At 34.3% G+C, this 24,647-nt stretch overlaps 1 protein-coding gene and 1 non-coding gene across 2 annotated transcripts; both read left to right on the forward strand.

Moving 5' to 3' along the window:
* Nucleotides 1-1,429: 1,429 nt before the first annotated feature.
* On the forward strand, nucleotides 1,430-1,535 carry LOC139894888 (small nucleolar RNA R71). The gene has a single exon (XR_011775366.1). It is a non-coding gene; the product is annotated as a small nucleolar RNA R71 (small nucleolar RNA).
* Nucleotides 1,536-22,652: 21,117 nt separating this feature from the next.
* LOC139889490 (uncharacterized) lies at nucleotides 22,653-24,299 on the forward strand. The gene has a single exon (XM_071872438.1). It carries the CDS (start codon nucleotides 22,653-22,655, stop codon nucleotides 24,297-24,299), a length of 1,647 nt encoding a protein of 548 aa, XP_071728539.1.
* Nucleotides 24,300-24,647: the final 348 nt, after the last annotated feature.

The following is a 24,647-nucleotide window of genomic DNA, read 5'->3' on the forward strand; positions in this document are numbered from 1 at the left end:
AACACTATTGGTGTGTGTAGGTCTTCCTTAATGTCCATTACTACGAAATTAGTAGGATACAAGAATTTGTCGACTTTCACCAAGACGTTCTCAACTATGCCCTTAGGATACCGAATTGTATGATCGGCAAGTTGGATTGTCATTTTAGTTGGTGACAAATCTTCTAACTCTAATCTCTGGTAGAGAGAGTAGGGGATTAGGTTGATACTTGCTCCTAAATCGGCTATAGCATGAATGGTTCCAGACTGGTAGATTGAACACGAAAAAATGAATCGGCCCGTATCTCCTAGCTTTTGCTGTAGAGAGTTTCTGAGTAATGCTGAGCATTCTTCACTCAGTGGAATTTTGTTAGAATCTGGTATCCTTCCCTTCGTAGAGAGAAGCCTTCGGATGTATCTCTTCTGATTGAGGACCTTGGGCATGGTGTCCAGGAATCTTCCATCAAGTTTGAAGGAATCAAGCTTGGATGGTTCCTCCTGTAGCCTTCCAGGGTAAGGTACACGAACTGGAGTTGCAGTGGACAGCTTCTGAGTATATGTCTATTTGTTCTTGAGCCTAGCTGACCTTCTCTGTGGTTCTTCCTCTGTGATTACGGAATCCATTTGCTTAGCTTCCTCTATGTGGGGATTTTGGATAGTATTACTAGGTAATCTCCCTTGTGGTCGGGTTTCAAGGTGTTGTGGTAACTATCCGAGCTGCGTTTCTAGATTTTTGAGCAGAGCTAATTGATTTCTCATTAGTATCTCTGTCTGGTCTTGCCTAGATGCAGTTCTCTGATTTAGTTGTTGTTGTTGTCCTTAAATGAACTGAGTCAACTGATCATCAGTCCCAAGAGTAGGGTGGTTACTTTCGTAATTTGAGTGGTTGGGGAGTTTTCCTCAGCTGGTGGACCAGTGAGTGGAAGTGGTTGATCGTAGGTCAAGTGAGATTGTTGGGTTGGATAAGGTGGGTAAAAATAGTGAAAAGGCTGGTTTTTTCTTTAGAATTGGTTAACCCTAGGTTGTTGATTGAATTCGGGATTTGATTGACAAGCTGGGTATTGAACGTAACAGACTGAACCATCAGGGTTCTCGTAATCAACTTGATATTCTTCAGTGGTTGCAGGTTGGTACAATTAACTCGGGCCTGGACCTGGTTAACTTGTTGTGGCTGCATCTTCTATTCTCCGAGTTGTTTGGCAAGAGGTTCCATCTTATCCGTGAGGGATTTGATGGCCTCTGTTTGATTATTAAGTGCAGAGAGTGGAGCAGATTATGAAGTTGTTTCACCACTGTTCCAGTCATGATAATGTGTTGTCATGTTCTCGAGCAACTCACACGCTTCGTCTGCGATTTGATTCATCAGATTTCCTTGAGTTGCTGCATCGATCGTTGTCCTATGATTTATCGTAAGACCATTGTAGAAGGTATAAATTTGGGCTGACCGTTCTAACTGGTGATTAGGGCATTTCTTCAGCAGGGTTTTGAATCGCTCCCATGCAGTGTAAAGAGATTCATCATAACTTTGTTTAAAGTTAATGATGTCATTCTTAAGTTTGGTTTGTTTATAAGGAAGGAAATATTTGGTTAGGAATTTAGTAGCCATCTCCGTCCATGACGTGATGGAATCTTTTTCCAATCCTTCAAACCATGTTTGCGCATGATGAGTGAGAAAATAGGGGAACAACTATATCCGGAATATATATTGTCATATCCCTGGCTGTTTATAGGAGTTCGAAAGAGATATGAATTTATCAAGATGAGAGTTAGGATCATCATTTGGTAATCCATGAAATTGACAGCCATTTTGAATGAGCTATATAATGTGATGTTTTAACTCGAACGAGTGTCCTTAGATCTCTGGGAATCTGATCGGTCCTCCTCGACCTTCAATCGAGGTTTTGGTGTTTTCTACTAAAGTAACGCGTAACGCCATTCGATTTCTGATTCATTCTTCCTTGTGTGCTTTAGAGATTATTGCATCTGGATCAGGTACGAATAACAACGGGCCTGGTCTTGATCGGGTTTGGGTCATACACTTGGTATGCCTTTTTTTGTTTTTAAAGAGATAAGTTAAGTTCCTAATTTAGTCTAAAGTAATCTAAGGTTATTCTAAAGTAATCTAAGATAGTCTAAGGTAGCTTTAATCTAAAGCAATCTAAATAGTTCTAAAGTAATCTAATTATCCTAAGTTTAAATATGTTTTTGGTTCTTGCTACTGATTCCCTGGTATTTCGATAACAGAGCCTCGTACAAACTATTCAACAAACCAAGTAACCAGGCCGACTACGGAGAAGCAGGATCCTTTTGGTTCCAATATAATTGGAGACTGTTCAGAAAATCCAACAACCAAGTCCGTGTATAATTGTCTTTCTTAGACACCACTAAATGCTTTTGAATGAGTTTGATAAAAGTAGTATTGTCTGATACCAGTTCCCCGGCAACGGCGCCAAAAACTTGTTCTTCACAATGATATGGCCGAAACGGACAGTTTTATTTATGCGGTGTTGTCAGGTCGCACAGCGTCAGAATCAGCTGATCAGGGTAGCGAACAATAGTTTTAAATTTATATTTAGCGAGGCATAAATAGTACTACTCCTTATTATGAGTAAGGGAAGTATGACCTAGGGTCGTATTTTTAAGATATGAGTATAATCGAACCTATAATTAAAGCTTAAGATAAACCTAAGGTGAAGGAGTAGTGGTTTGTTACCTAATTTTGGGTTTTCTAGTTTATAAGACAAGTAAAGTAAATGCAATTAAATTTGTAATTCAGATAAGGTTAAAACAAGCGCATACTATGATTTCATCAGTTACTTTGCCAAGATTATGGAATGATGGCTCGTGAATAGGTATTGACCTTGTATTCATTACACTGGTCATAAACACCCCTGTCGTAAGACATGTCACTCGGTAATGCGATAGGCTTGAAGATTCTGAATAGACAGCAACGTCCCTTACCCCTGACGCCCGTGCATTCTGACTACAGGCATACACGTTCAGACGGCTCATCTAATTGAGTGACTCGGTTGGTGACGTATTAACATTCCACAAAGGTCTAAACTTTCTTAAGCATAATAGAATACAGGGTTTGCCATATCCGAGAGACGTGTTGTTCTTCGATGCTTTCGTTAATGATTGGGATTAAATGGTAGTTAGGCCCTTAAAAAGAGTTCAACCATAAAGAACACCATGGCCGAGTAGGTTTTGACTTCCATGAACACGTTCGGTTATCCTAATGGTCCAATCCTTTATGTGTTTAAACAAACAGTTCCTAAATTAACCAAGAATCCCTCAAGCGGGGTGCAATGCTTAAGACCGCGTTATGGTGAAGTGTACTAATCAGCACTGACCGGGTTCCATGGCCTTACTTAGTAGAGGTACAGCTTACAACAATCATTGTGCTTCAGTGTGCACGTACGAAGTTTATATGCTTGGTGACTACACTAGCATAGTTTAGGACTGACAATGTACTAGGGGTCTAGTTAGATGTTTCACTACGAAAGAGTCTTCAGTTGAAATCCAAGGCTCGGTGGACTTACTACAATCGATGTGCCTCGGTCAAACTTACATTGTATCCGATAGACTTCTCTTACCAAGGTGTGACACAGATAGTGTACTCTGAATCGGGGTTCGCGACTTCCCAATAACAGAGCCCATAACTACGTTCTATTAGTTGGAAAAGCGATTGAGTTTAAAGCATAATCAGAAAGCATCTCGACAGCATACACAAGCCATAATATTTTTTATTCATTATAACTGACTACATCATAGCATACACTAAAGATAACTACTCGCTAATCATGGTAACAATATCACAAAGCATAATAATAGAAAATATTATATAAAGACAAAGGATAGAAGTACCAGTAGATTAAACGAGTTCCGAATACAAAAGTGACAACTTTAAACTCCGGACCGCTCCTTATACAATTGATAATGCTAAAAATGAACATATATTTCATAGCATTATCCCTCAAGAAAGACAAGCTTTTAGTTGCAATTGTTCTCTTTACAAGTGATATTCGTTTAAATAATAAAAGGTGAAGACAAAAGACAGATTCTACGAATTGAAGACGCAAACGACCAAAAAGCTCAAAAGTACAAAATACAATCAAAGTGGTTCCAATGGTTGATGAGAAACGTCTCAAAATTACAAGAGTACAAGACGCGAAACGCAAAGTACAAGATATTAAATTGTACGCAAGGACGTTCGAAAATCCAGAACCGGGACCAAAGTCAACTCTCAACGCTCGACACAACAGACTAAAAATTACAAGTCAACTATGCACAAGAATAAAATATAATATTTAAATAATTATATAAATTATTTATATATTATATATTATAATAAAACCGTCGGCAAGCTAGGAGCCTAACTCTTGTGAGCTGGAAAAAGGGGCCATGCGATCGCATGGCCTGGAAGGCAAAAATCCATGCGATCGCATGGTAGTAGGTGACAGGCCACACCCCTATAAATTCGCAGTTTGGTGATCGAATATATCCATCTTTTTCTCTTCTTCCTTCATACGTAAATATATATATATATATATATATATATATATATATATATATATATATATATATATATATATATATATATATATATATATATATATATTATATTTTAATTTTAATTTTAATTTTAATTTTAAATTCTAATAATAAGGGTATGATAGCGAATGTTGTAAGGGTGTAAGTCAAAATTCTGTCCGTGTAACGCTACGCTATTTTTAATCACTTTAAGTTATGGTTAATGTTATTTTTAATTTAACGTCTCATAGCTAAGTACCCATACCCCACTTTTGTGGGATTGGGTATTGTTGTTGTTGTTGTTGTTGTTGTCTCATAGCTAAGTTATTATTATGCTTATTTAAGACGAAGTAATCATGATGTTGGACTAAAATATTTAAAATTGGGTAATTGGGCTTTGGACCATAATTGGGGTTTGGACAAAAGAACGACACTTTTGGAAATTAGATTATGGGCTATTAATGGGCTTTATATTTGTTTAACTAAATGATAGTTTGTTAATTTTAATATAAAGATTTACAATTGGACGTACCTATAAATAACCATATACACTCGATCGGACACGATGGGCGGGATATTTATATGTACGAATAATCGTTCATTTAACCGGACACGGGAATGGATTAATAGTCTATGGAATTATTAAAACAGGGGTGAAATTATGTACAAGGACACTTGGCGTAATTGTTAACAAAGTATTAAAACCTTGGGTTACACGCAGTCGATATCCTGGTGTAATTATTAAACAAAGTATTAAAACCTTGTTACAGTTTAAGTCCCCAATTAGTTGGAATATTTGACTTCGGATATAAGGATAAAATGACGAGGACACTTGCACTTTATATTTATGACTGATGGACTGTTATGGACAAAAACCAGACGGACATATTAAATAATCCAGGACAAAGGACAATTAACCCATGGGAATAAACTAAAATCAACACGTCAAACATCATGATTACGGAAGTTTAAATAAGCATAATTCCTTTATTTTCATATTTAATTGCACTTTTAATTATCACACTTTTATTTATTGTCATTGTATTTAATTGCACTTTTAATTATCGTACTTTTTAATTATCGCAATTTTATTTTCATTATTTACTTTACGTTTTAAATTAAGTCTTTTATATAATTAATATTTTACATTAGGTTTTATGTGCGACTAAAATTTAAAATCGACAATTCGGTCACTAAACGGTAAAAACCCCTCTTTTATAATAATAATACTATTTATATATATTTTTGTATTTTTACAATTATAAGTTAAAAATATAGCGTTAAGCTTGTTTAAAAGATCCCTGTGGAACGAATCGGACTTACTAAAAATTACACTACTGTACGATTAGGTACACTGCCTATAAGTGTTGTAGCAAGATTTAGGTATATCCATTCTATAAATAAATAAATATCTTGTGTAAAATTGTATCGTGTTTAATAGTATTTCGTTGTAAAAATAATACTATTTCCTAGTACACCTCGCACACATCAAGTATTTTTGGCGCCGCTGCCGGGGAAATTGCTTAAACGCCGGAAGCGCAACGCTATATAAAAATAAAGATTTTTTTTATTTAGCTCTTTTTATAAAAATATACGTTTTAAATTTAAAAAAAATATATACGAAAATATAAAAAGAAAAACAAAATATTTATATATTTTAATAGTTTGTTATATATATATATATATATATATATATATATATATATATATATATATATATATATATATATATATATATATATATATATATATATATATATATATATATATATATATATATATATATATATAAAATTATAAAGTTTCTTTATTTTTATTTTAGTTTTTAAAATACAAGTTTTTATTTATTTATATAATTATTTATTAAAACAGGAAAAAAAATATAAAATTACTCGAGGCCCGGTACTGTGGCAGCCCAAACCTGGCCCGAAACCCTAGCTCATGTGATCGCATGAGCCCGAAGGCAAAAATTCATGCGATCGCATGAGGGTACCTGACACGCCAGAGTTGACTAGTTCAGCAATTATTACGTAATTATTATTATTATTATAATTAAAACCCTAATTAGGGTTATATTTAATATTAATTTAGTTTAGTTTTTAGTATTTAATTTATATATTTAGTTTATTTAGTTTTAATAAATTATAAAATTAATAGTTTTATAAAATAAATAATATAAAAATAATATTTTTATAAAAATTGTACTTTTTACAACTTTAAGTTTATTTTTATATTTTGTATCTTTTTATTCGTTTTAGCGTAATATTTGTATTTTTCGCTCGTAATTAGTTTTAAAATATAGTTTTTGCCATAGTTATTTTTATTTCTAGATTTTTAGGCTTTGCCGTAAAATCCCTTAAGTGCTTTTTCTTTAGACTAAGATTTAAGTACTTTAGAATTTTGCGACGCCGTTTTTAATATTTTAGTACCTTTTTAAGTTATTGCCGTTTTGGGATATAGTATTTCTCTAAGCTTTAATATTTTTAGACGTAACTTTTAATTCTTAGTTTTTAGACTTTTAAGTTTCGACGCGCTATTTTCTTATTTTTATTTTTCGACACCTTTTATTTTTCGACGTTTTTCGACGCGCTCTTTTTCTTTCTTATTTTTCGCCACTCTAGTTTTTAAGACTTAGATTTTTTCTATTTCTTCTCTAAAATTTCTTTAAATTTCGACGAAAAATTATTTTAAGTGGTTGAATTGATAGACATCCAAATTTTCTGTTTCGTAGTAATAGTTGGATTTGTTAGTGGCTGAGTTGTGAGCTTCCGATTTAAAGGGTTCTGGCTCCCTGCTGCATCTTTTGGCTATTCGAAACGTGGGCAAAAGTAGAAAAGTCTATTAATTTGATAACTTATATAATTTTTCTTATTTTTATAACTAATAGGATATTCAGTGAATGCACCGAGCAAAACGTTCACCACCTTTTGTACGTTCACCACCTGTAACTCGATCAAGACATCTAGCAAATTTTGTCGCCGTTGATTTTTCTTTAGAATCGTCATCCAGTCGACCAAGTACTCCAATTCAAATTTCTGATAATCCATTTTTTGAACCCGACCTCACAATTGAGAACCCGGAGGATATTCATGGACAATTCAGAGATCCTGAACCACTAATCTTTCCTTCGGAACCACCAATCATTCAAACAGAGATTGTCGAGGAACCAACCATTAAATCAGAATCCTATAGTGATTCAGATTCAATAAATTCAATCATGGAGAATCTGGAACCTCTAAGTATGGAAGACCGAATGAGAGCTAAACGCACGGGCCAAGGTCACGCAATTACTCAACCTGACATTAATGCGCCAGATTATGAAATCAAAGGACAAATCCTACACATGGTAACTAATCAATGCCAATATAGTGGTGCGCTGAAGGAAGATCCAAATGAACATCTTCGTACATTTAATAGGATCTGCACTCTATTTAAAATCCGAGAAGTGGAGGATGAACAGATATATCTCATGTTATTTCCCTGGACTTTAAAGGGAGAAGCCAAAGATTGGTGGAATCGTTACCTGAAGGGGCGATTGATACATGGGATGTTTTAGTTGAAAATTTTCTTAAACAATTCTTTCCGGCATCTAAAGCCGTGAGACTTCAAGGAGAAATAGTTACGTTCACACAAAAGCCAAATGAAACTCTATATGAAGCATGGACAAGATTTGGAAACTTATTAAGAGGATGTCCGCAACATGGTTTAGACACTTGTCAAATAGTACAAATATTCTACCAAGGATGCGACATCACTACACGAAAAGACATAGATATAGCAGTTGGTGGTTCCATTATGAAGAAAACAGCAACTGATGCTTTTAAAATTATTGATAACACTGCTTCCCACTCACATGAGTGGCACCAAGAAAAAGATATCGTTAGATCATCTAAAGCAGCTAGATCCGATTCTAGCCATGACTTAGATTCCATTTCTGCAAAGATAGATGCTGTCGAGAGACGAATGGAAAAGATGACTAAAGAAATCCACTCAATAAGAATTAGTTGTGAGCAGTATGGAGGACCACATTTAACAAAAGATTGTCTCAGTATTGAACTAACAATGGAACAAAGAGAGAATGTTTCATACATAAACCAAAGGCCTGGAAATAATTATCAGAATAATTATCAACCGCCAAGACTAAACTACAATCAAAACCAGAATTATAATCGAAATGTTCCATACAACAACCAACAAGGTCCTAGTAATCAACAAGTATCCAATAATACTTACAACCAGCAAAGACCTAATTTTCAAAATAAACCACCACAAACCGATGATAAAAAGCCAAATTTAGAAGATATGAAGTCGAAGCTAGTTGAACCTCAAACACAGTTTTTCACATCTCAGAAACAAACCAATGAACAAAATGCTCAAGCATTTAGAAATCAACAAGCTTCGATTCAAAATTTAGAACAAGAAGTGAGCAACCTAGCAAGGTTGATAGGTGAAAGAAAATCAGGAAGTCTACCTAGTGATACAAATGCTAACCCCCGGAATGAAACAGCTAAAGCCATTACCACAAGAAGTGGTATTACACTTAAACCACCTGAAATACCTGTAATTTCTGATGAAGCTATTCCTACTCCACAAGAACCACAATCTAAACAAGATAAGGAAACAGAACCGGTAGTTGAAAAGGTTAATGAAGATAACACAGTTAAGGCTAAACCTTATGTTAAACCATACCAACCACCACTTCCTTACCCAAGTAAAATGAGAAAAGAAAGACTTGAAGCCGAGCAATCCAAATTCTTGGATATGTTTAAACAGATAAATGTAAATCTTCCTTTCATTGATGTGATTTCAGGAATGCCTAGATATGCTAAATTCTTGAAAGATCTAATCACTAATAGAAAGAAAATAGAAGAACTCTCGGCTGTTACTATGAATGCTAATTATTCTGCAGTGCTGTTGAATAAGATACCAGAAAAATTATTAGATCCAGGAAGTTTCACAATTCCATGTCTTCTGGGTAGTCTTAGTTCAATAGAAGCATTGGCAGACTTAGGTGCTAGTATAAATCTAATGCCATATTCACTATACACTAAACTAGACCTTGGAGAATTGAAACCAACACGAATAAGTATACAACTAGCAGATCGATCAGTAAAATATCCTAGAGGGATAATGGAAAACATGCTAGTTAAAGTTGGTACTTTAGTATTTCCAGTAGATTTTGTTATTCTGGACATGGAAGAAGATTCTCGAGTTCCTCTCATATTAGAAAGACCATTCTTAAACACGGCCAAAGCAATAATAGACGTGTTTGGTAAGAAACTGACCCTAAGTATAGAGGACGAGAGTGTTACCTTTTCTGTTGATAGAGCCATGCAACAACCGCAATCTGCAGATGATACATGTTATTATATTCAAACTATAGATTCACATGCAGAATTGTTAGAAGAATTTCCAGAATTACAAGGAACAGGAGAATGTTCTTTAGGAGAAGGAACTGAACCAATTGATGAAACTGAATTGTTAGCTACACTTATGGCTAATGGATATGAACCAACAACAGAAGAAATTCAAATGCTAAAAGAAGAAGACAGATATCGATATAAATCATCGATAGAAGAACCATCGACATTAGAGTTAAAGCCACTTCCAAACCATTTGGAATATGCTTATTTACATGGTGTTTCCGAATTACCTATAATAATATCATCTTCTCTTACTGAAAATGAAAAATCTCAACTCATTTCTGTGCTAAAAGCTCATAAACCAGCTATTGCATGGAAGATTCATGATATTAAAGGAATAAGTCCTTCGTATTGCACACATAAAATCCTTATGGAAGAAGGTCATAAAACGTATGTGCAACGCCAACGAAGACTAAATCCTAATATGCAAGATGTTGTTAAGAAAGAAATTATTAAACTGCTTGATGCAGGTTTAATTTATCCAATCTCTGATAGTCCATGGGTAAGCCCAGTTCAATGCGTACCTAAGAAGGGTGGCATGACTGTCATCACAAATGAGAAAAATGAGCTTATTCCTACTAGGACTGTAATAGGATGGCGTGTTTGTATTGATTATAGAAAATTAAATGACGCCACCAGAAAAGATCACTTTCCTTTACCTTTTATTGATCAAATGTTGGAAAGATTAGCCGGAAATAGTTACTATTGTTTTCTTGATGGTTTTTCCGGATATTTTCAAATTCCAATAACACCCGAAGATCAAGAGAAAACCACATTCACGTGCCCTTATGGTACTTTTGCTTATAAACGCATGCCATTTGGACTTTGCAACGCCTCTGCAACCTTTCAAAGGTGCATGATGGCGATTTTTTACGACATAATAGAAGAATGCATGGAAGTTTTCATGGATGACTTTTTAGTCTTCGGTGATACTTTTAAATCATGTCTAGTTAATCTTGAACGAATGCTTATTAGATGCGAACAATCAAATCTAGTTCTTAATTGGGAAAAATGTCATTTCATGGTTAAAGAAGGCATCGTTCTTGGTCATAAAATCTCAAAGGAAGGAATTGAAGTGGATAGAGCTAAAGTAGATGTAATTGCTAAACTTTCACATCCCACCAATGTTAGAGGAGTCAGGAGTTTTCTAGGGCATGCTAGTTTTTACCGACGTTTCATAAAAGATTTTTCTAAAATTGCCACTCCTATGAATAAACTCCTAGAAAAGGATGCTCCATTCATCTTTTCAGATGAATGCATAAAATCTTTTAATATTCTTAAAGAGAAACTCACTAATGCACCGATCATGATAACTCCAAATTGGAATCTACCGTTTGAACTTATGTGCGATGCAAGTGATTTTGCAATGGGAGCCGTTTTAGGACAAAGGATTGAAAAACGATTTCAACCTATTTATTATGCTAGTAAGACGTTACAAGGAGCACAAACGAATTACACGACTACTGAAAAAGAACTCCTTGCTATTTTCTTTGCTTTTGACAAATTTCGATCATATCTCGTTCTAGCTAAAACGGTGGTCTATACCGACCATTCTGCTCTTAGATACCTATTTTCGAAACAAGATGCTAAACCACGATTAATCCGTTGGATCTTACTCTTACAAGAGTTCGATATTGAAATCCGAGATAAAAAGGGAGCAGAAAATCTCGCCGCTGATCAACTTTCTCGTCTTGAAAATCCTGAATTAGAAGTTCTGAATGAATCGGCCATACAAGACAACTTTCCTGATGAATATCTATTGAAGATAGATTATAATGAAATTCCATGGTTTGCAGACTATGCAAACTACTTAGTATGTGGATTCCTTGAAAAGGGATTATCGTACCAAAAACGAAAGAAATTCTTTAGTGATATAAAACACTATTTCTGGGAAGATCCACATTTGTTTAAAAGTTGTCCCGATGGAATAATACGCCGATGTGTATTCGGAGATGAAGCTAGTCAAATCTTAAACCACTGTCACACAGGACCAACAGGAGGGCATTATGGGCCTCAGCTTACAGCAAGAAAAGTTTACGATGCTGGATTCTATTGGCCTACAATTTTCAAAGACGCACACCTTCTTTGCAAATCCTGTGATGCTTGTCAAAAGGCCGAAAAAATAAGTCAATGTGATGAAATGCCACAAAATGTCATTCAAGTATGTGAAGTATTTGATATTTGGGGTATTGACTTTATGGGTCCATTTCCAAAATCTCATAATAATCTCTATATTCTCGTTGCCATTGATTATGTATCTAAATGGGCGGAAGCACAAGCTCTCCCAACTAACGATGCACGAGTTGTAGTCAACTTTTTAAAACGTCTTTTTGCTAGGTTTGGAACACCGAAAGTTTTAATAAGTGATCGGGGTACTCATTTTTGTAACAATCAACTTGAGAAAGTTCTCAAAAGATATGGAGTAACTCCAAAAATCTTCACTGCTTATCATCCACAAACAAGTGGATAAGTTGAAAATACCAATCGAGCATTAAAATATATTCTAGAGAAACCCGTAGGATCAAATCCGAAGGAATAGTCCATGAAATTGGAGGATGCACTCTGGGCTTTTAGAACAGCCTACAAAACTCCAATTGGAACCACACCTTTTAAACTCGTTTACGGAAAAGCATGTCATCTTCCAGTAGAAATTGAACACAAAGCATTTTGGGCTTTGAAGACATGTAATCTGGATTTACATGAAGCCGGACGTCTACGATTAAGTCAACTAAACGAATTAGAAGAATTGAGACATGAAGCATACGAAAATTCGTTAATCTATAAGGAAAGAACGAAGAAATGGCATGATAAAAGAATCAGAAGTTCAAAAGAATTTAAAGAAGGAGACAGAGTTCTTCTTTTCAATTCACGATTCAAGCTATTTCCTGGAAAATTGAAATCAAGATGGTCTGGACCATTCATAGTCAAAAGAGTTTTTCCGTACGGAATAATAGAATTAATAAATTAAATGGGATTGAATTTAAAGTTAATGGTCACAGAGTTAAACATTACATAGATAGTCCGATGGAAGTTGACAACGAAGTTAATCACAATTTCAACACCACAGCTAACTAAGTGTGGGGAGAATCAAGTCTTTAAAGGATAATAAGTATTTCTGTTAGAGTTAGATGTTCTGTTTTCGTGTAGTTTCTGAGAATGGAATCCGAATGGTCTTTCCCTAGCAGACCCTAAAGAACTAGTCTTCTCCCCCCATTCTGAATTTTTATTTTTTTAGGTTTTACAAGATGAAGACTTCCTGTGAACTAAACCACGGTCTAATGCTACACGATTTAATCACTAAACGGAATAATGACACCCTTCCAAGTGAATTGGTATCATTAATCAGAGGTAAATTGGATGGAGTAAGAAAAGAATCCAGGAACGAAAATAATAAGTTACATTTTGGTAAAGGAAAATCAAAATCCGCAGCGAAAAGAAGAGCACGACACCTTGAAAGATGTCACAAATGCGGAAAATGGTCACACGAAGGAAATTGCTCGACAAATCAGACATATTCCAATACCGAATTCGTTACTTTATGCAGAGATGGACCGTTCATATGTTTCGAAGAAAAAACGTTGAATGCTCGAGGTTACGCCTATGTAGCTATGGAAAACCAATTATTCCGACTATCTTATGAGTGGGCTAAAACAGGTCACTGAGAATTCTATTTCACAGGTAAGTATGTACAGTTTTTATTTTTATTATTTTTAACCTTTTGATAATAAACGCTAAATCGTTCGCTATAAAGTATTAAATTGGTATTCAATAAAATTAGGTATGCGTAACCGAAATTATTGATATCATACAAAAATTTATTACATCACTGCAAAATTTACCGTTTATTCTTAAGGTATAAATATCTTTAATCAATCAACCCAAAATATTTCAAAATTTCGTCAGGAGTAAAACTAGGTAATATAGCCGAAATTACTTTACCGAAAAGAGGGGCGTATATTTTTGATAATATTTGATTGATTAAAGTGGGATAAAAGACCAAAAAGATTTTTAATTTTTAATTTTTACTTTATTTTTAAAATTAATGTATTAATATTAAATTAATATTGTAAAACTTTTAAAATCAATATATTTAAGTTTGTAAATATTTGAAAAAAAAAATTATGATTTTAATATAAGTATGTATGTATAAAAACAAAAATATAATATAAATTTAGTATGAATTTTTAATTTTAATATGAATTTTTAATTTTATGCATTTTAAATTAAAGTTTGGTGTGAATTTAAAAACAAAAATTTACTTTATTTCGTTAAGTTAAAAATATGATTTTTAAAATTCGTAGTGAGTTGAAGACTAGGTCGTTGAACCGAAATTGCTTTACCCGAGGGCGGCACGAGAAATTTTATTATCATTATTTTTAATCTTATTGAATTAAAGTATGCCAAAAACATTAAAAAAAATAAAAAAAACCAAAAATCTTTGCTTTTAAACGCCAATATGTTAGGAAACTTTGGTAAAATTTAATCATTTTTCTACGCTAATCACCCTCAATAATTTAAATTGTTACTGATTTCTTGCAAATGAGGGCATTGCAAGATCTTAAGTGTGGGAAGGGGTTAAATTATTTCGGATTTTTAAAATTTTTGACTTATACACTTGGTTACCATTAAAAATACTAGTAACGCAGTAGTTGTATTAGAATCTAGTGCTCTCGGATAATAAAGAACAGCCCTAGTCTTATATACTGACTACCCAATTCTAGTAAAATTTTCAAAATTTTCAATTAAATGAATTCAAAATCATGTTTATACATATTTATGAACGATAAAACTAGGTGTTAATACCGAAATTATTGTTACCTCGGAAAGGACATAAATTGAGAAACAAACCAAAATGTTAGAATTCATTTAAAATGGAATAGAGGACAATAAAAAGGAAAATAAAAGCCAAGTGTGGGAAAAATTACCAAGTTTTTTAAAACATATATCACATATTTTGTACAAAGATACTTTTGTTTTGGACAAAATTAACCGTTTTACCCGGTAAATTGTAAGATATTTGAAAGAAAGATGGATCTACACGATGAATCAATTCCATTATTAAAAGGAAGTAAAGTCTTCCGAAAAAGAAACGCGCTTCTTGATTTAGGTCAGGAAGTTGTCGTCCAGACCAGCTGTAGGTTGACGAAAAATCTAGAAAAGTCATCACTAAAATCAGCAGGAAATCCACGGACCTCAACATCAAACCGGGTCGCCAAGTGGCCAGACTTATCCTAATCATGAGAGGATCTGTCTCGTAAAATGGGGAGGACGCCGTGCAAATTAGCTTGATAAGACTAATGAATCAGACCCCAGAAAGGATAATCTCCTTAAAGATTAAAAATCAGCTTTTAAGCCTGATATTACTCAATCCTAGAGATTGACCTTAAAGATTGAGAATTACAAACTCATGGAATTCGATGATATCTAAACTCGAGCTTGAACGAGAAAATATTTTGATCAAATTACAAACCGATTTGTTTTCTAAAAACCCATTTTCAATGCGTTCAGTACCACTGAACGTAAAATCCTAGGAATTCACCTGGAATTCATTAGGTCACCTGAACCAAATCGGGTGTCAACCGTAAGAACGGTGGTTGCATAGTATGGTCGAAGACAGGACCCTATGCCAGACCAAAAAATTATAAGGGTAAGCTTTACTATTGCTCCTACAAAGGATAGTAATTGCATCCGACACGTTATAGACCATAATTAAAAGCATGTCAGAGGACATTGATCAAATTACAAAGGATAGTAATTGCATCCGACAAGTAAACTGGACGTGTTGCTTTCCAAATACAAGGTTAGCAAGTGGGTGACACAAAACCGCAAGTTTTGAGCTAAAATTTTCAAATCTGAAACCCACAAAACCCACAAAAACAATTTGCAAACACCGGTGAAGGGTTATTCCGGAAAACTTATCTAGGGTAAAAGCTAGATCGTATTTTCAAAAGATCAAATGTTTTCATAAAGATCCAATTTCCTTAATGGATCTAAATTTTCATAGTCATGTGGGACTGTAAACCACATCGTTACTATCATTGTTTATACTGCCGTATAGAAATCACTGATGTACAAAGTGTGAAGAATAAAGAAGTGATTCTAGTATTTTTATTTCAAGACTATATTGCTTGAGGACAAGCAATGCTCAAGTGTGGGAATATTTGATAATGCTAAAAACGAACATATATTTCATATCATTATCCCTCAAGAAAGACAAGCTTTTAGTTGCAATTGTTCTATTTACAAGTGATATTCGTTTAAATAATAAAATGTGAAGACAAAAGACAGATTCGACGAATTGAAGACGCAAACGACTAAAAAGCTCAAAAGTACAAAATACAATCAAAGTGGTTCTAATTGTTGATGAGAAACGTCTCAAAATTACAAGAGTACAAGACGCGAAACGCAAAGTACAAGATATTAAATTGTACGCAAGGACGTTCGAAAATCCAGAACCGGGACCAAAGTCAACTCTCAACGCTCGACACAACGGACTAAAAATTACAAGTCAACTATGCACAAGAATAAAATATAATATTTAAATAATTATATAAATTATTTATATATTATTTATATATTATATATTATAATAAAAACCGTCGGCAAGCTAGGAGCCTAACTCTTGTGAGCTGGAAAAAGGGGCCATGCGATCGCATGGCCTGGAAGGCAAAAATCCATGCGATCGCATGGCAGTAGGTGACAGGCCACACCCCTATAAATTCGCAGTTTGGTGATCGAATATATCCATCTTTTTCTCTTCTTCCTTCATACGTATATATATATATATATATATATATATATATATATATATATATATATATATATATATATATATATATATATATATATATATATATATATATATATTATATTTTAATTTTAATTTTAAATTCTAATAATAAGGGTATGATAACGAATGTTGTAAGGGTGTAAGTCGAAATTCTGTCCGTGTAACGCTACGCAATTTTTAATCACTGTAAGTTATGGTTAATGTTATTTTTAATTTAATGTCTCGTAGCTAAGTTATTATTATGCTTATTTAAGACGAAGTAATCATGATGTTGGACTAAAATATTTAAAATTGGGTAATTGGGCTTTGGACCATAATTGGGGTTTGGACAAAAGAACGACAATTGTGAAAATTGGACATTGGGCTATTAATGGGCTTTATATTTGTTTAACTAAATGATAGTTTGTTAATTTTAATATAAAGATTTACAATTGGATGTACCTATAAATAACCATATACACTCGATCGGACACGATGGGCGGGATATTTATATGTACGAATAATCGTTCATTTAACCGGACACGGGAATGGATTAATAGTCTATGGAATTATTAAAACAGGGGTGAAATTATGTACAAGGACACTTGGCATAATTGTTAACAAAGTATTAAAATCTTGGGTTACATACAGTCGATATCCTGGTGTAATTATTAAACAAAGTATTAAAACCTTGTTACAGTTTAAGTACCCAATTAGTTGGAATATTTGACTTCGGATATAAGGATAAAATGACGAGGACACTCGCACTTTATATTTATGACTGATGGACTGTTATGGGCAAAAACCAGACGGACATATTAAATAATCCAGAACAAAGGACAATTAACCCATGGGAATAAACTAAAATCAACACGTCAAACATCATGATTACGGAAGTTTAAATAAGCATAATTCCTTTATTTTCATATTTAATTGCACTTTTAATTATCGCACTTTTATTTATTGTCATTGTATTTAATTGCACTTTTAATTATCGTACTTTTTAATTATCGCAATTTTATTTTCGTTATTTACTTTACGTTTTAAATTAAGTCTTTTATATAATTAATATTTTACATTAGATTTTAACTGCGACTAAAGTTTTAAAATCGACAATCCGGTCACTAAACGGTAAAAACCCCTCTTTTATAATAATAATACTACTTAAATATATTTTTGTATTTTTACAATTATAAGTTAAAAATATAGCGTTAAGCTTGTTTAAAAGATCCCTGTGGAACGAACCGGACTTACTAAAAATTACACTACTGTACGATTAGGTACACTGCCTATAAGTGTTGTAGCAAGGTTTAGGTATATCCATTCTATAAATAAATAAATATCTTGTGTAAAATTGTATCGTATTTAATAGTATTTCGTTGTAAAAATAATATTATTTTCAAGTACACCTCGCACACATCAACAATCTTCGGCGTTCTTCTCCGGGTACTAAGTTTCCTGCACGGAGTTTAAGACCTTGAAAGTATGACTAATATTGTAGAAAGAGAGAGAAAGAAGTGAATTGAAGTGTATGTAAAAATGGATGACAAAGACCTTTTAAATAGACTTGATTTTTGCCTGCAAACGGCTGGCAGGCCGTTTGCAGGGCCCGTTTGCAAGGTGGCCCATTTTTTATGCCCGTTTGATTTGGCCGTGTGGCAAGCCGTTTTTCATTGTGGCAAGTCGTTTGGTAGCCCGTTTGGCTTGCTGATTTGTTGGATCGTAACTTGATTTCTTGTCTTTCACCGTTTTCGCTCTAGAATCTTCGTTTTAGCTCCGATTCTCTTGATTCTTTTTGCACAGTCTTCGTAATCACTTGTTTCTTCAATTTTAACTGATGAAGCAGGTATTTTGGCGATAAAGCTTGGAACTTTATTGTTTTCGGGCCTTAATACTGGGGTGAAAACGTTACTTTTTAGCCAATCCACGAATGCAACCTTATTTGATGATCTAAACCACGATCTAACCACTTGAAAACCAGCGACCGACAACGATACACACGAATTGAAAACAGACACCTAACTCCAATAATACATAAGCGAACTAAATGTAAGGAGAATAGAGAATAAAAAACAAAGGATAATGGGTGAGGAAGGGAGGTCCTCCGGACCGCCGACGAAGACCGGCAGCCGGAGGAAGAAAAATAGGATGGCGGTGACTGAGTTTAGATAGGGTTTTTTTTTTTTCTTCGTTCTTAAGAGAGAGACTTTACTAAACAATAAACATATTTATAATTATAATATTTATATATTATAATTATAATATTTATATATTATAATTATAATATTTATATATTATATTTATACTATTTATATATCTATATTATATTTGATGTATTATTACATTTTTATTAAACAATAAACATGTTATATACCCTGTATACTTAAATTAATTTTACAACCGTTATTCTTAATTTTTATGTAAATTTATGCAGGTTAGGATTTTTATTTTCAGTGATTTTCGGTTTTAACCGAAATCAAATTCGATTTTCGGTTCGGTTTTGGTTATGGTTTTGATATTTAAATTTGGTTTCGGTTTGGTTTTCGGTTTTAATTTTATAAGTTTCAAAACCGAAAAAACCGAACCGAATAAACTGAAAAACCATAAACCGAACCGATGAACACCCCTATATTAGCTGCAAAATATCCCTCTTGAGGTTACTCGCCGATTTCATGGGCCTCGGGGCTGTAGACGTCTTGCGTTCGAGCCTCACCCGATGGGGTTTTACCACACACGATGCCCGTGTCCGTGTGGATTTATCGTGGGGGTTTCCTTCTGAGGGCTTTAGAACTGTAATGTTCATCCTAGGAAATGATAGGATGGGTGGGTTCTGAATTTCCGACATTACATTCGGACTCCTGTAAGTAATTCCTAACCACCATTAAAAAAAAAAAAAATAAATGAATTACATTGAGGAGGACAATATGTACACTTTGTAAGTTCCATTTGTACTAACCTAGCCATTGCATTGTAAATTAATTCAAGGAAGCTTTGTGGAAACCTTTATATTTGTAACAACCAAACTTGTAGCAAATTATCATTTTATCAATACCTTATTTTCTCAATTGTTCTTTTATGATCTAGCTATGGATTAGTGATCTATATGCACTCATTCGACAATGCTCTATCAGTGAAACATATCCAATGAGCCTTTAGCAAGTACATGTCATCTTGATTGTACAGTGTGCACTCATTCAACAACGCTCCATTAGTGAAACATAATTCAATGAGCCGTTAGCTCATACATTTGCAGTGCATAAAGTTAATGATTGTATAGTTTCCATGTTCGATTCAAACTCTAGCTCATTTAATCAATAACTAATCAGCATTGTTTGCTTTCTATTTTATAGTGTGCATCAGTTATAAAAGTGATCTCGATTACCTTTTATAAGCTATCACTATCTATAAATACAAATCTTAGATTTCATTCAAACGACTTTACATCGTCAGGAATCAAATACTCTCATAATTGGTTTCCCTTCTCATGAATCAAATTCTCTTATAATCGGGTTTCTGCCTGTATTCTCATATAACTCTTGAAATTGACTGCAATCGAACTGTCTATCCATGCGCTAGTGAACGATTAGCAGCTAACTAATTATATCCATTTAATCAATCTAGCTTTAGCTATATCTTTCAGAGCTTTAAAACTTGACATGTTCTAAATCTCTCTATTGCACTCATGTAACTCCTAATTTTTTTTCGAAGATTTCAAATTCTCTCGTAACGATTATGTACTCCTAATACATTATACATCTACTTGATCATTTATGTTATAGCGTCAATTTTAAATCAAAACCAATGGTGGTATGTCAACATTAGAGTTCGAAAAAGAATTGTACTCTTGAATAATTAATAACTACCATTTAAATGTTTTTTTTTCAAAGGCAATAAAGAATTTTAATTAATAATAATATCAAAAGATGTACAAGGGAACCCATTAGGGCATAGTCCAATGACCACCTGCGGTCCCTGCTTAGAGACCCAGGTTCGAATCTTGGTAACGTCCATGATTGAATTAAAATTGGCTCTTGAGCGAAGGGGCGTCAATGTGCACAATTCATTCGGTTAAGGGGCTCGTCACCCGATTTTTTTTTTTTTTTTTTTTTTTAAAAAAGTGAGATTTATTAATAAAATACAAAGTTACAAATGTGCATGGTCATAAGATGGACCTAACGGTAGTTCTCAAACAATACATTCACACATAATAAGAAAAATAAACAAAGACATAAAGGAGCTGCAGAGAGTGCAGCAAACTCCACTAAATGATCCACGAGTGTTCACATTTGATTCACTCCATGCGACCCTAACTTTTATGCTCACATTCTTCACTGCTTACAAACAACACAACCTTGAAAATCTATCCTTTAGCTTTGAATTGCCGATCCATTGATCCTGGCCAGAAAGATGTACCCTCACCATTAACAATTACTTTTGAGAAAGAATTGATAAATGGAATTCCAATATGCTATATGTCATGACCTGCAACAATGATACTTGACCAAGTGCTCCTCGAAGGGAGCGTATTAGAATCACGAGTGTTGGAAAGCCCCCCACATTCACCGTAAATACTTTTCATAATTTTAACCCAAAAAGCCTCGGACTCGATATTATCTCTAGAGAGGTTTCCTCTGCGAACCCAAAAAAAATATGTACAGTGAGAACGAAACAAACAATTTATAGACACCAAATATTCATAATCGCTATAATTTAAAAGTTATTTTTTATTTTTATTTTTGTTTGTGGCTAAAAAGCTGGAACTATAAAGAACGAGGTGGGCACTCATCGAAAGGATGATATCTCAAAACGAATACAACGTATATGCAACAAGGCCACGCCAACATAAAAAAACTACGAGAGCCACTAAACCATCACTAGAACGAACCAAACCCTAAACGTTCCGAACGAAAAACGCTAAAGACCAAGAAACTTAACAAAAAGGCATTACTAAAACAAGACACTAACAAAAGCAAAGCAAAGAAACCTCAACCGATAGCTCACACCCCTTCAAATCCCTTCAACATTAAACTTATTGAACTCCTCCTGGTGAACCCTTTGTATTTTAAGCTTGTTCTTTTAAAAGTTAATATTAACTACTTTTTACAATACATTACTACATTTTAACGACGTTATAAAAATTCAAATATATATTGTTTAATATAAGTGGCGACAAACAAATAAAAAAAATCATATATATAATCAAAGTTAAATAACTCCTCTAATAATAACTTCAATTCAATTCAATCCAATCGCAGGCTAAAATAAATAGAAAGGTCGTGTTGGTTACATGAAGACGTGTAGATATACCAAAAATGCGAGGGAATGAAGCTGTCATTCCCGCATAACATGCGACGATGTGCTATTTTTTAAATCTTCTCTCAATCTCTCATCCATTAATTTAATTATAAATTATAAATTATTAATTTATTTATATATAATCTATGATTGATAAAAGACTTGTAAACAACAAATACCTTTATATCTGTCCCCTCCGTTGAAATTATATTAAGGGACTATTTTATATAAGAATATAAATATAAATAAATATAATAGTATCTATTTCTTCTTTTAGGTCCACGATACATTAGTTTTTATAATCATTTGTAAGCCAATGTTTTCAATAATTTGGTCATCTATGAAGAGATATTTTATAATAATAAACATAATCATAATCATTTGTAAGTCAATGTGTTCTATTTTCCAAATTCATGTTATTACGGAGTATTAGTTAATTGATAATTAATTATAATTATTATATTTTCCATAAAGCAATTTATAAATCATAAATCATAGAGTAAATATAAATTAAGTTTAGCGAAAAAATAGAAAATTATCTTTATTTTTGGTGGCATCATTAAGCTACCAAATCAAACATGTAACAAACAAAGGAGAGTATGATTACATTATTACATATACTCCTTCTTGACTCAATCTTCACCAACTAGTGAAATGCTTAAAGCAACACAAGAAAGGTCTCTCTCTCCTTCATCATCACAATTCATGGAAGAACAAGACAATGATGATCAAGAAGTTGGGACACCAAAATCACCATTTTGGCTACAAACCACCACAAACATCACCCCAATTCAACGATATCGCCGTCGTCTTTCATCATTGTTATTCAACTCATTCGTACTAATCATATTCTTACTCCTATTCGCGATAATGTCAATGGTGTTCATCATCCCATCTATCATTAATCACTCATCCCACATTTTTAAACCAAATTTAGTCAAAAGAAGTTGGGATTCTATCAACTTATTCTTGGTTTTCATCGCTTTAGTATTCGGGTTTCTTACAAGAAACATTAACAAGAATGATGAAAATTCAAACTTTGATCAAGGGTTTGATCAGAGTCCGCCAAAAGTATCCGCCGGAGCTCCGGTGATCATGTCTCCCACGAGCTCAAGCCAACATCAATGGCATGATTTACAAGAAATAAAAATGAATTCTTTTATTAGGTTAAGAAAACAAAAGACTAGCAGCTCTTACCCTGATCTCCGAGAACTATCACCGCATTGGAACCACCGTGACGCCGCCGAACTATGGCGGTTCTCAGATGATACACATTTAAATTATTACAGGGTTTTGGAGTCTGATTCAAATTATCTAAGGCAGCGGAGCTGGCAGCAACAGTCACCGGAAAATCAAGAAAGTTTATATTCTCCACCGCCACACCTACCTAATCTGCCGCCGCAACCTCCGGTGAAAAAGAAGACCAAGAGGATAACATACCATAATGTTGGTATGGAAGACGGAGAAAAAAGTAAGAACTCCGGTATCGGAAAGATTATTTTACCGGAAAAGGAGTCATCGGAGAAAAGTAGTCGGAGAAGTAAGGGGGGAAAGAGAAGAGCCAGAAGCTCCGAACCAAGAAAAATATCGTCTCCGGTGATCGACCTGCTGCCGGAACCGTCATCACCGCCACCAAATTCGCCGCTGACCGAACAGAAAAGAAACAATTCAACTAAAGATTTCTTTGCATCATTTTATCATAAGAAGAAAAACAAGCTGCAAAGAGGGAGGAGTGTTGACAATTTAGGTGCATTAGCATACCATCCTCCACCGTTGGCCGTTAAATTTCGATCACCTCCACCGCCACAACTACCACCTCCGCCGCCGCTTCCACCAGTCACATTAACACCTCCGCCACCACCTCCACCACCTCCACTACGACCCGCCATAACACGAGTCGCCCCATTTGTGACGGACAAGCCTACAGTGTCATTGATGATGAGTAGTTTCAATGGCATTGAAGATAGCTCAAGTGGTGGAGAATCACCGATGAAGCAAATTCCACCACCACCTCCACTGCCACCGTTCAAGATGTCGGATTGGAAGTTCGCGGTGGAAGGTGACTTTGTAAGGTTGCAAAGCACTTCAAGTTCTAGAAGCGCGTCTCCGGACGGAGATGAAGCTCAATCTCCTTCATCGGATATGGAAGCGGGGGCGACCACCGTTATGACACCGCCTATATTTGGTTGTAGCCCTGACGTGGACACTAAAGCTGAAAAGTTCATCGCCAAATTCAGGGCCGGATTAAAGCTTGAAAGAATGTCTAAACTTGGGCCAGGCCCTGACTTGACGGATACCTAATGGGCCTAAATTCTCTTTTATTTATTTATTTTTATTTATTTTTATTTTTTGAAAAGCATTCTCTTTTATTTAAAAAAAAACAGCTGATTTTATACACGTAATTATTGTATTTTACATGTGTATGTGTATTAGAGTTTTGGAGTTTATTTTTTCGACCTTTTCGTTTAGACCATACATTATGCACCACAACGAACCCTTTTAGTTGCCCGGTCACATCGAGCTCTGTGGGGCTGTTATGGCTCGAGTCGTTGTGTCGTTATGGGGGTGGACAATGAGCCACACAATAGCCGACGAGGACAGTTGGCACGACTTGATTGGCTGGAACATTTTGACCGATTTAAAAATGGT

Source organism: Rutidosis leptorrhynchoides, chromosome 2 (assembly GCF_046630445.1).
Source record: "Rutidosis leptorrhynchoides isolate AG116_Rl617_1_P2 chromosome 2, CSIRO_AGI_Rlap_v1, whole genome shotgun sequence".
NCBI classification, from domain to species: Eukaryota; Viridiplantae; Streptophyta; class Magnoliopsida; order Asterales; family Asteraceae; genus Rutidosis; species Rutidosis leptorrhynchoides.